Raw genomic sequence first — 15,385 nt, forward strand, 5'->3', positions numbered from 1 at the left:
TCCCTCCCCCCCCCCCCCCCCCCCATTAGACACAGTGAGAAGGCAGCTGTCTACAAGCCAGGAGGAGAGTTCTCCAGTCTCCAGAACTGAGAGAAAAGACATTTCTGACGTCTAGCCATCCAGTCAGTCCATGGTGTTTTGTTATGGCAGCCTGAGCTGACTAAGATTTGGGTGCTGAGAAGTTGAGTACTACTATGACAGATACCCACAAATGTAGAAGCACCTTTGGAACTGGGTAGAAACTGGAAGAGTTTTGAGATCCGTGACAGAAAAAGCTTAGATAATCATGAACAGACTATTGCAAAATATGAAAGTTAAGGGTGATTCTAGTGATGAATCAGACAGAAATGAGGAACATGTTATTAGAAACTGGAGAAATGATAAAAAACTAATGACAAAGAACTTGGCTAAACTGTTCTAGTATTTTGTGGAAGGCAGAACTTGTGAGCAATGAAATTGTATATTTGTCAGGGAGATTCCTAAGCAACGTGGTGAAGGAACAGCTTGTTTCCTCCTGACTGCTTATAGTATAAATGCAAAAGGGGAGAGAGAAATTGAAGAAGGAATTGTTAAGCAAAGAGGAACCAAGACTTGAAGATCTGGGGGCGCCTGGGTGGCTCAGGCGTTAAGCGTCTGCCTTCGGCTCAGGGCGTGATCCCAGAGTCCTGGGATCGAGCCCCGCATCAGGCTCCTCCACTGAGAGCCTGCTTCTTCCTCTCCCACTCCCCCTGCTTGTGTTCCCTCTCTAGCTGGCTGTCTGTCTCTCTGTCAAATAAATAAATAAAATCTTAAAAAAAAAAAAGACTTGAAGATCTGGAAGATTCTCAGCCTATCCATACTGCAACAAACAAGAAAGCTAGTTCTAAAAAGAATACTAAAGGCATGGTTGAACAACCATTTGTCTAAAGACATCAGGGGTGTGACTCATGGACTTAATCAGTCATCTCAGGAGAAACCAGAAATAGAAAGAGGATTCTCCCAGCAAAGACACTACCAGTTTGAGCTAAAGGGACAGAGAGGGCAGGATGGAATGAAGGAAACTGTTGGACTTCTTGGATTCTACAGGACTGATCCACAGAGCTATTCAGTTGTGAAAGTACACTATTCTTTAAGGAAAGGGAAGAATGACCCTGAAGGTGTTTCAGAGATGGTCAGGGCTAATTACTCCCATCACAAACCTAAGAGACAAGGCTGTTTCCTTCTGGGTTTCAAAGGGTAGGGCTGCCTCTCCAGATTTGGAAAGCCAGGATGACCAGTACCTCAATGGTAGGCTACCCTAGCAGAGAGCCATGTGGATGGTGCGTCACAGAGGGCAGTGTGGGCTGGGCCTTCACCGAGAGCCAAAGGAGCAGGGTGTTTAGCAGAGCCATGGGAGTGACGCTGCCACCCCAGTGGGCCTGGAGTGTAGAGTGCTGAATCAAAGAGGATTATTCGTCAGCCTCCATATCTAATGAAATTTGCCTTGCTAGGTTTTGGACTCACCCCATCTTTTCTTCTGATTTCTCCCTTTTAGAATGGGACTGTCTATCCTACTGCACCACTGCATTTTTTAAATTGGAGTAAAATTAATATAGTGTTATATTATTTTCAGGTGTACAATATAATGATTCAACAATTCTATGTATTACTCAGTGCACATCACTATAAATATAGTCTTAATCCCCCTCACCTATTTCACCCATCCCCCCCATCAAGCTCCCCTCTGGCAACCACCAGTTTATTCTCTGTATTTAAGAGGGTTTTTTTTGTTTGTTTGTTTGTCTCTCTTATCATCTGTTCATTTGTTTTGATTTTAAATTCCATATATGAGTGAAATCATATGATATTTGTCTTTCTCTGTCTGGCTTATTTCACTTAGCATTATACCCTCTAGGTCCATCCATATTTTACAAATGCCAAGATCTCATTCTTTCCTAGGCTGAGTAATATTCCTTTGTGTATGTGTGTGTATATCCATTCATCTATTGATAGACACCTGGGCTGCTTCCATATCTTGGCTATTGTAAATAATGCTGCAATATACATAGTGGTTCACAGATCTTTTCAAATTAGTGTTTTCATTTTCTTTGGCCACCACTGCATTTTGGAAGCTCATAATTTGTCTAGTTTCATAGGGACACAGCTTAGAGAAGAAATGTGCCTCAGGATGAATCAGACCCTGAGTTATACCCATATCTGATTTAGATGATATTTAGATGAGACTTTGGACTTTAGACTTTAGAACTGATGCTGGAATGATTTAAGATCTTTGGGCCTACTGGGATGAATTGAATATATTTTGCATGTGATAAGAACATGAATTTGGGGGGGTCAGGAACGGAATGCTATAGACTGAATTCTGAGTCCCAAAAATTCATATGTTGGAATGCTAAACCCTGAGATATTGTGATTTATAAGAAAAGGTCAAATACATATTTCTCAAATATATTTGGTCTTCATTCATGGTTCCTGATGCACAGCAACCCAAGCCCTTGGAATTTCATAAGCATTGAGAGTGACAAAGGTGTCTCTTGTTATGTTAATGAGGTGACTTTTGGACCCCACTTAGGGATTGGGGGCTGGTTGCAAGGGGAACCAACCATGCATGTGATTGAAGCTTGGAATTTGCAGTCCCACCCGGACCTCCAACCTCCTCCCGAGAGACAGAGAGAGAGAGAGAGAGAGAGAGAGCGAGCCTGGAAGTTGAATCAATAGCCAATCACCAATGATTTAATCAATCATGACTATGTAATGAAGCCTCCACAAACCTCCAAAGGATAGAGTTTGAAGAGCTTCCAAGTTGGTGAACACTTGGAGATTTGGAGAGTGTGGTGCACATGGAAGTTCTGTGCCCTTTCCCCATACCTTGCTCTATGCATCTCCTCTATCTGGCTGTTCTTGAGTTATATCCTTTTCTAATAAGCTGGTGATCTAGTAAGTAAGATGCTCCTCTGTGAGCTGATCTAGCAAATTATTCAAGCCCAAGGAGGAGGTTGTGGGAACCTCTGATTTATAGCCCGTTGGTCAGAAGCACAGGTAACAACTTGGGCTTGTGACTGGTATCTAATGTTTGTGGAAGGGGACAGGTAGACTGAACCCTTGAACTGTGAGATATGGTGCCATCTCCAGGTAGGTAAGTTGAATTGAGATGAACTGTAGGACACCCTTTTGGTGTCCAAGAATTGCATGGTGCTGTGTGGGAAGTATGCCCCCTTCCACGTTAGAAATTGAGTCTTGGAACACATGACTTAACCCCCAATTGGACCATATTTGGAGATAGGGTCTACAAAGAGGTAATTAAGGTGAAATGGTCATAAGGGAGGGGCCCTGATATGGATTAGTATCCTTATGAGAAGAAACACCAGAGAGCCTCCATCCCCTCCTTGGCCATGTTAAGGACACAGGGAGAAAGCAGCCATCTGCAAGCTAGAAAGAGTTCTCACTAGAAATTGTAGTAGCCAGAACTTTATCTTGAACTTTCTGGTCTTTGGAACTGTGACAAAATTAATTTCTATTGTTTAAGCCACCGGGTCTGTGGTATTTTGTTATAGCAGCCTGAGCAAACTAAGACAACACCCAAAGTAATGATCTTAATACTCTATCACTGCAGTAGACTTGGCATTTAAGGGGGCAGTATCCTTTGGCTTTCAAATTGCTAAATTCTAGCACTGATTTCCTTTTGCAACATTTTAAAGACCTTTTAGTCTCTTCAAGAGACAATCACACTTGTTAGCCTACTCTAAATTCCATTAGTATGGGAAGGGATATTTTAAGAAGATAAACAGTAAAAACTTGTTGGTGTGAGCCAACTGCTGTTCTCTTTTGCTTACATCTTCAAAGGCAGGGTTCCCAGTGTCCTGGTAGTTTATTCCTCTAAGGTTGCACAATCAATTGGGTACTTCTAGAAACACCCAGAGGGTCTTCAAAGAGACATTTATATTCACCATTTAGTGTAAAACATCCTTTTCCAAACCTGCCAACAACTCCCAGTATATAACCACTCGCCACCTGTTCTTTGGAGATTGCTTCTGCATCATTACAAGCAAAGAAATCAATACTAGACCATTGATTTGGGAAAGAGACAAGATTGCACGGCAATAATACATAAACTTAGTCAAGCCCTACTTCTCAATTGTTTTGAAAGAACAAATAGTTCAATGCCCCATTCTGAAATAGGTACTCATCCTGCATTGGGGATCTTGTAGCAATAAAGGCCCAAGATAGATGAGACACCATAACCCCAATTGACTTAACAGCTCTTGAGTGCTACAGAGAATCTCAAAATGCCTTTTTAGACTCAACAGTAATGTATTGACAGAATCCAGCTCCCCTCTCTGCAGTCTTTCCCTCCGTTTAATTTAAAAAGTGTGGGCGGGGACCTAGGGTCACTCTGCCAGCACCACCAGACAGTTAAGTGGTATGGGTGCTGCAACTGCACACAGCAGTTGAAGGTCTGGTTCAAATATGTATTCTGTCATGATAGACAGGTAAGGACAATTGTTTACCGTATCCATTAACTTACTAAGACACCATCTGGTCTTTCTAAGCCAAATTAACATATAAAAGTCATTTTGATATGTTAATTGGTTTTGAACCAGGAAATAGAATCAATAAAAAAGGGACTATGGGAATGAAGAACATTACCTGTTTACCTCGAACTCTGTGTTTTTAAAAACTCACGTGCATTAGCTCCCTTGATCCTAACCCCAATCCCACAGATTGTCACTGTAAACATCTGAAAGAGGAGGAAATTAAGGCTCTTAAAGTAACCTAGGGAAGACACTATTGGAGAGCGAAAGGATTAAACACTTACCAGGGATTTTTTTTTAAGATTTATTTATTTATTTGAAAGACAGAGGGAGAGTGAGCATGAGAGAGAGAGAGAGAGTGCGCATCAGTGGGAGAGGCAGAGAGAGAGGGAGAAGCAGACTCCTCACTGAGCAGGGAGCCGGACGTGGGACTTGATCCCAGGACCCAGAGATCATGACCTGAGCCAAAGGCAGATGCTTAACTGACTGAGCCACTCAGGTGCTCCTTATCAGGGATGTTTTATTCTCTTTTAGCTAAACAGCTCCAAAGATGGGTACCATTATTATCCTCTTCTAAAGTTAAGGAAACTGAGACCCAGAGTAGCAACTTGTGACAAAGCTACTAAGCAGCAGAGCCAGGACTTGAACCCAGATTTTTTGGACTCCAAAGTCCATTCTTTATTGGGTTCCAGTTTACGGTGGCAAGGTAGGAGGATCCTGAACTCACCTCCTGCCTTGGACACACTGAGTCTACAGCCACATATGGAACAATTTCCTCTTAAAAAAATCCAGAGGCTGGCTGAGTGATGAAACACACTGTGCAAACAAGAAGAAAACCACATTGACATGGGTAGGAGAGAATGGGACACAAATCTTGCCATAAACTCCACCCCTGGTACAGCGTCCCATAACAGGGAGGGAACTCAAAACCTGGAGCTTCTCCCTAAGGAGTGAAGGGTTTAAATCCTACATCAGGTGTCCCAACCTTTAAGACATACACTTGAGAGACAAGCCTCCAAAACATCAAACTTTGAAACCCAACAGGGCTTGTGTCCTGAGACCCACAAGACTGTAGCAATCTGAGAAACCCCTCTTAAAGAACCTACTTGCTGGGACTTCCCCACCCAAGAGGCAGCCAATTGTGCCTGGACTTAAAGTGAAGGAGGCTCACCTGCTTATATTAAAGCACTGGTGTGAGGGGCAGACATCTAATTTAACACACACATCTAGGAACCAGCTGGAACACTTTCCAGGGACAAAGACTAGCAGGTACCATCTTCATGCTCTCCCTTTGCCAGGCTCCAGAGCACCAGTATCCCATAGAATGGAACTTTTATGTGTGTCTGGTGGCCTGATTTTTATGGCTATTGTCTAGGGGACACCTCTTGACTGCCTGGCTCTGGAGGCCAGGTGAGTTTGTGTTCCTGGTCCCATGGGACTATAATAATAGGTATCACCCAGAAAAAAGCTTATACTTCTGTCTGGCACCCTGAATTTTGTGATTACTATCAGGGGACACCTCTATATCATCTGGCTCTGGCAGCCAGTGAGGCTTATGCTCATGGGTCCCAAAGAACTGTAACCAATGGAGAAAGAGTTCTTAAAAACCTACCACCCCCAGGGCAGAGCAAATGGTAACAGACCCCAGGAAAGCCTGGTCTTTCTGTGAAGGAGGCCTATTCGCTAGCCATAGGGCTGACTATAAACCTTTCCAAAACCTCAGAGAGAGGGTGCTATCTTTCCACTCACCCTCTGCCAAGCTCCAGAGTGCCAGGGTCTCCTGGAGGAGCTGTACACACATCTGGTGCCCTGGTTTTTGTCTGGTGTCCTAGGTTATATGGCTGTTGCCCAGAAGATGCTCCTTGATCACCTGGTTCTGGTGCCAGGAGCCTGCATTCCTGGGTCCATTAGAAATGTGCCAGAGAAACAGTTTCTGGCAGCATTTCACTCCCAGGGCACTATACAGAGAGTGGTCTGAGGCACACTCCCTAGTCTTTCTGTGAAGAAGGCCTCTTTGCTTGTCCTGGAACACTGGCCTGAGGGGCAGACCTCAGGTTTGGCACATATTTAGTGGCCTAGGGAGCTGCTCTGAAGGAGCACAGGCTATGGATACCATCTTGGTGCTTTCTCTCTGCTTTGCTCCAGCTCAGCAGTATCGCACAAAATACTCTTGTCTAGAGCCCTGATATCTGTAACTGCTTCCCAGGGGACACCTCCAGATCTGCTTATGCTTGCAGTCCCACAGGACTGCATATATTTGCATATTTTTGAAAGCAGATGCCTGAGGGTCTAGCTTCCAGACAGCCTGAATTTAGGTCCTGAGACTCTCCCCTCTGGGACACTGATCGGTCTTGGCATATTCTCAACTACTGGGAGCTATTAAAAATACAACAGGCTGCTTGAACAGGCACAAATTTGAGAGATGACAAAGAGCTGGGGCAGGGCTGAATGACAAGGTTTGTCTACATAAGACCACTCCTTTACGGCTGAGAGAGGTGGCTGTATCATCTACCATATGGAAACAGAGATTCGAGGTAAATGAAAAAATGGAAGAATATGTACTGAATGAAACAACAAGATAAACCCCCTTAAGGTAAATGAAAAAAAAGAAGAAAATATACCAAATGAAAGAACAAAATAAAACCCCCTGAGGAAAAAGAACCTTAATGAAATGGAGATAAGTTATTTACCTGATAAAGAGTTCAAAGTAATGGTCATAAAGATGTTCACTGAACTGGGGAGAAAACTGGATGAACACAGAAAGAACTTCAACAAAAAGATGGAAAATATAAGAAAGTACCACACAAAAGCCACAGAGCTGAAGAATACAATAACTGAACTGAAAAATACACTATAGGGATCTGGGGCACCTGGGTGGCTCAGTTGGTGAGGTGTCTGACTTTGGCTTGGGTCATGATCTCTGGGTCCTGGGTCTGAGCTCCATGTCGGGCTCCCCACTTGGTGGGGAGTCTACTTGTCCCTCTCCCTCTCTCTCTCTGCCCCTCTCCCACTCCTGCACTCGCTCTGTCTCTCTTTCTCTCTCCCTCTCAAACAAATAAAATCTAGAAAGAAAAGAAAAATACATTATAGGGGTTCAATAGCAGACTAGATGAAGCAAAGAAAGGATCAGTTAAAGGTGAGGTAGTGGAATTCACTGAATCAGAGCAGCAGAAACAAACAAAAAAGAAAAAAGTGCAGACAGCTTAAGGGATGTAGAGAACAACATCAAATGGACAACATTTGCTTCATAGCGTTCCTAGAAAAAGAAATGAGAGAGAAAGGGAAAGAAGTCTTATTTGAAGAAATAATGGCTGAAAATTTCCCTAACCTGCGGAAATAAACAGACATCCAGATCCAGGAAACCCAGAGAGTTCCAAATAAGAGGAACCCTAAAGAGACCCACACCAATATAATTAAAATGTCAAAAGTTAAAGACAAGGAAAAAATACTAAAAACAGCAAGAGAAAAACAACTTGTTATATACAAGGAAACCCTCCATAAGACTCTAAACAGATTTTTCAGCAGAAACTTTGCAAGCTAGAAGAAAGTGGTATTATATATTCAAAGTGCTAACCCCTCCCCACACACAAACTCACAAAAAACACAAACAAAACAAAAACAACTTCCAACTAAGAGTACTCTACCTAGCTAGCAAAGTTATCATTCAGAAGTGAAGGAGAAAGAGTTTTTCACACAAACAAAAGCTAAATGAGTTCACCACTACTAAACTGGCCTTACAAGAAACATCAAAGGAACTTCTTTAAGCTGAAAAGAAAATGCACTAATTAGCAACAAGAACACACATTAAAGAAAAAATATCATATATATAGTAAAGTTAGTGGATCAATCACTTGTAAAGCTAGTATAAAGACTGAAAGACAAAACTAGTAAAAACAACTATGATTGCAACAATTAGTTAAGGGATACACAAAATAAAAAGATGTAAACTGTGACATCAAAAACATAAAATGAAAAAGAAACCATGAAATGTGTGGAGGAAGAATAACGATTTTGAGCTTTACAATGGAATGAAACTTAAGTTGTAATCAACTTAAAATAGACTTTTATAGATATAAGTTGTTATATGTAAGCTCATGGTAACCAAAAGGCAAAAACACAAAAGATAAAGGAATATAAGCATACCACTAAAGAAACCACAAAGGAAGAGATCAAGATAAGAAAGAGAGAGGGCGTACAAAAACAGCCCCAAAACAATGAACAAAATGGAGATAAGCACGAACTATCAATAATTACTTTACAATGCATAAATTCTCTAATCCAAAGACACCCAGTGGATGAATGGATAGAAAAAAAAAAGACCCATCTATATGCTGTCTAAAAGAGACTCACTTTATATGTATGGACACATACAGACTGAAAATGAAGGGACAAAAAAAGATATTCCATGCCGATGAAAACCAAAAGAAGGCTAGAGTAGTTATACTTATATCAGACAAAATATAATTTAAAACAAAGATTGTGTTAAGAGACAAAGAAGGGAATTATGTAATCATAAAAGAATCAATCCAACAAGAGGCTCTAACATTTGTTAATATTTATGCACCCGACATAGGAGGATTAAATATATAAAGCAAATACTAACAGACTAAAGGATGAAATTGACAGCAATACAATAATAGTAGGAGACTTAAATCAATGGATTGATCATCCAGACAAAATAAATCAACAATGAAACACCAGCCTTAAATGACACAGTAGACCAGGTGGGCTTAACAGATATATACAGAACATTCCATTCAAAAGCAAAGGAATACACATTCTTCTGAAGTGCACATGGAGTATTTTCCAAGATAGATCATATATTAGGCCACAAAACAAGACTTAATAAATTTAAGAGGACTGAAATTTTATCAAGCATCTTTTCTGATCACAGTGGTATGAAACTAGAAATTAAGTACACAAGGAAAACTGGAAATTCATAAATTTGTGGAGATTAAACAACATGCTACTGAACAACCAATGGGTCAAAGAAGAAATCAAGAGAAATAAAAAAATACCTTGAGACAAATGAAAATGGAAATGTAAGAAAGTCCATGCTTTATTTATTACATTGATGAAAACTATGGCTGATTTACAGTAAATGTAGTTGGACAAGAATTCTTGATGTTAAGAGTTTCAGCTTTCTTGAAGAAGTGGTTTGTCTGGAATGGGTAATATACAGTTAAGAAATTAATATGTGACATAATGGATAAAGTGTAGCCAATGGAATCAGAGAGATCTGTGCTTAAATCCCAGCTCTACTAATTGCTAGGTGTGTGACCCTAAGCAAGTCAGCTCACCTGTCTGAGTTTTATTTTCCTCATCTGTCAAATGGATAAAAAAATCTTAATCTCATAAAGTTGATATAAAGATCATATTATGTAACACCAATAATGTTCCTGGACATCAACAAATATTGGTTATTTTGCTCTATAAAAACGTTTCTCCAAGAAGCAGGAGAGTCCTTGAGTAGGGGCAGACAAGGGTCTTTTATTAGAGAATAAAGACAGAAACAGAGTGGAAGGCACATAACAAACCTATTTGTACAGGTTTGTACAGATAGCCTCTGCAAACAGTCATAGCTTATTACAACATCTGGTGTAAAGTAGATAGATGATCAGTAACTTTTTGCTGAATGGAGGAATGCGGGAAAGAAGAACAGACCCATCCCAATAACAGTGTGTTGGATAAGATTAAAATCAGATCTATAATATTTTCTTACCTTGACTGCATAGTTATTAAGTGGATCTTTCGCATATGAAGCTGTATAGTAAACAGCATCACCTGCCTCACAACATGGCTTGTCACTGGTTAGCCTGAAGTCTGACCAGCTGTCTACCCCAAAACGGAGCTGGTCTTTCTGTCCAGCCATGAAGAGGTCTTCACATTTTATAGCCAGTTTCTTCAAGGCATCTGTATGAAGGCTTCGGATTTTACCCACCACTTCTTCCCGATTCTCAAGTCCTCGATAAAGTGCTTGTCTCTGTGGCCTTTGCATACTTCGTCCCTGTCTGCAAGAGGGACCACGCCGGCTAGACAGGGACTCCATGCTGTTGGAAAATCTATCCTTAATACTGAGAGTGGTTAAGCTGGAGATACTGTTTGCTGCTGAGGGGACAGGTCTCTCCTTGAGCAAAGGTCTTTCCAAGGAGTCATAAGACTCAATGTCCAGTCCCTTGAGTTCATAGCTGATGGAAGAGCCAGCACTACTGGCATCCCAGTTGGGGTCGATATCATAGGTGGGATTAGCCATTACACAAAGACTCGTTTCCATGGATTTTTGGAGGTCTTTGGGGATTGGCTCTGTATTGGCTCTTATGATCATTTTCTTTGGCAGTGGGGGTGGCGTAGGTTGGGAAGCATTAGGTGCTTCTTGGTCTGTTTTCCCCCTAAAGGCTATGGCATCATCCAAAGTTCCCTTAGGCTGCCGTGGATGCTTGGGTGGTATCATGGCTGCTCTGGATTGCCCTGTATTGTTTTAAAAGAAAGAAAGAAAAATCATGGTTAAAATTTTATTCTTGTTACATAATTGAAACTTAAGGAGAAATAAGTGATGTGGCCATGAGAATATAAGAAGTCAATGCCTTAATTCAAAATGGTTGAAGAAGAGCAACCAAAGACTTGGTGGGAGCAATAAAATGTGCCAGAGAACAGGGTAATGGGCTTTGTTTTCAAAAAGAGAATTGAAATTTTCTACTCCTTCCTTCAAGAGTGCTGTATTTACCCCATTAGAACATGAAAGAGTGACAGACACTCAAATAATTGCATTGTGACAGAGTAGAGATTAAAGCATTTGTGGATTAAGAAAAATACTTGGAAGCATTTTAAAAAACAATTGAAACTAGCAATGGGACCACTAGACTGATGCTCAGAAGATACTATTCTGTTCTTTTAACTTTGTTCCAAAGTTACACTGAATTGTATATAGCACTTGTCATTTTCAATCCAAAACATATGAATACGATTTCATAAACCATGTTATTTTATTTCACTACAGAGATGGATTCTAGCACTGATCTTAAACTGGTTTATGTATAAATTCTTGCAATTGGGATAAGGGGAACAATATATATGAGCAGTCAACTGCTGTTCCAAACATCCTTCACAAACTCTTACAGGATTCTGTTTTATTTTGTGGGGTATCCAAACTGTGATTTGAGCAATACTACTTTTGAACAATTCTTACAAGCCCTAGTTATAGAACCAATTACTCTGCTTGCTTTCTAGCACTTGCACTTAGAAGATAATAAAATGCAGATGTGTGAAAATGAAAACACAACAATCCAAAAAATCCTTGGGATGCAGCAAAAGCAGTTCTAAGAGGGAAATATATAGCAATAAAGTCTACCTCAAAAAACAAGAAAAAGCTTGAATAAAAAAAAAATATCTAACCTTACACCTAAAGGAGCTAGAAAAAGAAGAACAAACAAAACCCAAGGTCAGTAGAAGGAAGGAAATAATAAATAAACAATAAATAATAAAGATTAGAGCAGAAATAAAGGGCATAGAGACTAAAAAATAAAATAAAATAAAAATAAATGAAACCAAGAGCTGGTTCTTTGAAAAGATAAAGAAAATTGATAAACCCTCATCCAGACTCATTAAGAAAAAAGAGAGGACCCAAATAAAATCAGAAACAAAAGAGAAGTAACACTGATACAACAGAAATACAAAGGAATATAAGAGAATACTACCAAATGTTATATGCCAACAAATTAAACAACCTAGAAGAAATGAATAAATTCCTAGAAACGTACATTCTTTCAAAACTGAATCAGGAAGAAATAGAAAGATCGACAAGTAATGAAATTGAATTGGTAATTAAAAAAAATCCCAACAAACAGAAGTCCAGGACCAGATGGGTTCACAGGTAAATTCTACCAAACATTTATAGAAGAGATAATACCTATTCGTCTCAAACTATTCTAAAAAATAGAAAAAGAAGGAAAGCTTCCAAATACATGATAATACAAATAAACACAAGGCCAGTATCATCCTGATACTAACAGCAGACAATGACATCACACACAAAAAAAGAGAACTACAGGCCAATATCCCTGATGAACTAGATGCAAAAATCCTCAACAAAATATTAGCAAACTGAATTGAACAATACATGAAAAGGTCATTCACCGTGATCAAGTGAGACTTATTCTGGGGATGCAAGGATGATTCAATATTCACAAATCAATCAATGTGATACACATTAACAAAACAAAGGATAAAAATTCTATGCTCATGTTATTAGAGGCAGAAAAAGCATCTACCAAAACTCAACATTCATTCATGATAAAAACTCTAGACAAAGTCGGGTTAGAGGAAACATACCTCAACATAATAAAGGCCATATATGAAAAAGCCATAGGTAACATCATACTCAATGGTGAAAAACTGAGAGCTTTTCCTCTAAGATCAGGGAAAAGACAAGGATGTCCACTCTCACCACCTTTATGCAACGTAGTACTGGAAATCCTAGCCATAGTAATCTAACAAGAAAAAGAAACGAGTCATCCATATTGGTAAAGAAGAAGTTAAACTGTCACTATTTGCAGACGACATGATACTATACATAGAAAACCTTAAAGACTCCACGAAAAAACAACTAGAAGTAATAAATGAATTTAGGAAAGTTGCATGATACAAAATTAATATGCAGAAATTGGAAGTGCTTCTGTATACTAAAAATAAAGTAGGAGAAAAAGAAATTAACAGTCCCATTTGTAATTGCACCAAAAACTTAGGAATAAACTTAACCAAAAAGGTAAAAGACCTGTACTCTGAAAACTACAAAACGCTGATGAAGGAAAATGGAAATGACACAGACAAATGGAAAGATATTCCATGCTCATGGATTGGAAGAATTAATATGGTCAAAATGTCTATATTACCCAAAAGAATCTACAGATTCAATGCAATGCCTATCAAAATACCAACACTATTTTTCACAGAACTAGAACAATTAATACCGGAATTTGTATGGAACCACAGAAGATACCAAATAGCTAAAGCAATCTTGAGAAAGGAAAATAAAGCTGGAGGTACCACAATTTCAGATTTCAAATTATACTGAAAAGCTATAGTAATCAAAACAGTATAGGACTGGCACAAAAATAGACACACAGATCAACAGAACAGAATACAGAGCCCAGAAACAAACATACAATTATATTGATAAATTAATCTATGACAAAAGAGGCAAAAATATACAATGGGGAAAAGACATTCTCTTCAGTAAATGGTGCAGGGAAAATTGGACCACACCATATACAAAAATAAACTCAAAATGAATTAAAGATCTAGATGTGAGACCTGAAACCAAAGAAATCCTAGAAGAGAACACAGACAGTAATATTTTTGACATCAGCTACAATCATATTTTTCTAGATATGTCTCCTAAGGCAACAAAAGCAAAAACAAACTACTGGGACTACATCAAAATAAAACAAAACAAAAATCTTTTGCACAGCAAAGGAAACCATCAGCTGAACAAAAAGGCAACCTACTGAATGGGAGAAGATATTTGCAAATGATATGTCTTATAAGGGGTTAATATCCAAAATATATAAAGAACTTACCCAACTCAACAACAAAAAACCAAACAGTTTAACTAAAAATGGACAGAGGACCTGAATAGATAAAGAAAATATACAAATGGCCAACAGACACATGAAAAGATGCTCAACATCACTAATCATCAGGGAAATGCAAATCAAAACCCCAATGAGATATCACCTTACACCTGTGAGAATGGCTAAAATAAGAAAGACAAGAAATGACAAGTGTTGACGAGGATGTAGAGAAAAAGGAACCCTCATATATTGTTGTGGGAATATAAATTGGTACAACCACTGTGGGAACCAGTATGGAGGTTCCTCAAAAAATTAAAAATAGAAATACCATATGATCTAATAATTCCACTTGGGTATTTAACCAAAGAAAACTAAACATAAAAAGGATAAGATTATACCATTTGAGACATCATGAATGGACACAAAAGGTATTATGTTAAGTGAAAGAAGGCTGAGAAAGACAAATAACACATGATTTCATTCATAAGTGGAATCTACTCCCCCCCCAAACAAACAAAAAAACCAAATGAATAAGCAAACAAAAGGCAGAATGAGACATATAAATACAGAGAACAAATGGATGGATGCCAGTGGGGAGAGGGGTGGGGGTCTGGGCAAATGGGTGAAGGGGAGTGGGAGACACAGACTTCCACTTATGGAATGAATAAGTCATGGAACAAAAGGCATGGCAAAAGTAATATAATCGATGCTCTTGTAACAGTGATGTATGGTGATAGATGGCAGCTACACTTGTGTAAAGAGCATAATGTATAAACAAATACACCTGTGATCAATGACATCTTTTGGGCTTATTGTATAACGGGGAGAGGCATTATTTTTTTTAAAGGCAGAGAAATATACCATGGAACTTTTATAAAAGTTATTATAATTAGTAATGTTATTACTATACTATTTTAATGTTATTAAAATGAGGCCTTATCAAATATCATCAGAGAATGATGCTCTGTTATGTGATGAATTATGTCCTCTCTCCCAAAATGTTGAAATCATAACCCCCGGTACCTGTGAATATAAACTAATTTAGAAATAGAGTCTTTTGCAGAGATAATCAAGTTAAGATGAAGTCATTAGGGTGGACCTTAATCCAATATGACTGGTGTCCTTATAAAAAGAGGAAACATCATATAAAAAGAAACAAAAGGGAAAACACCATGTGGTGACAGAGGCAGAGAATGTAATAATGCAGCTGCAAGCCAAGGATGTCAAGGATTGATGGCCACCACCAGATGCTAGGGAGAGGTAAGGAGATTCTATCTGGAGCCTCAGAGAAAGTATGGCCTTGCTAAC

At 39.1% G+C, this 15,385-nt stretch overlaps 1 protein-coding gene across 5 annotated transcripts in view; it reads right to left on the reverse strand.

Annotated features, from left to right (window-relative positions):
• Nucleotides 1-15,385, reverse strand: part of PEAK1 (pseudopodium enriched atypical kinase 1) — a 293,673-nt gene that overhangs the window by 18,381 nt on the left and 259,907 nt on the right. For 3 of the 5 annotated variants that reach the window (XM_040642947.1, XM_008708435.2, XM_008708436.2), the window contains one exon: nt 9,538-10,976. In XM_040642947.1, the coding sequence (XP_040498881.1) occupies nt 10,126-10,976 (851 nt within the window). In that variant the 3' untranslated portion in view covers nt 9,538-10,125. Of the gene's footprint in view, nt 1-9,537; nt 10,977-15,385 lie in introns of those variants that run through there. The other 2 variants (XM_040642948.1, XM_040642949.1) reach the window with 2 other exon arrangements.

Source organism: Ursus maritimus, unplaced genomic scaffold (assembly GCF_017311325.1).
Source record: "Ursus maritimus isolate PB19 unplaced genomic scaffold, ASM1731132v1 scaffold_27, whole genome shotgun sequence".
Taxonomy (NCBI): Eukaryota; Metazoa; Chordata; class Mammalia; order Carnivora; family Ursidae; genus Ursus; species Ursus maritimus.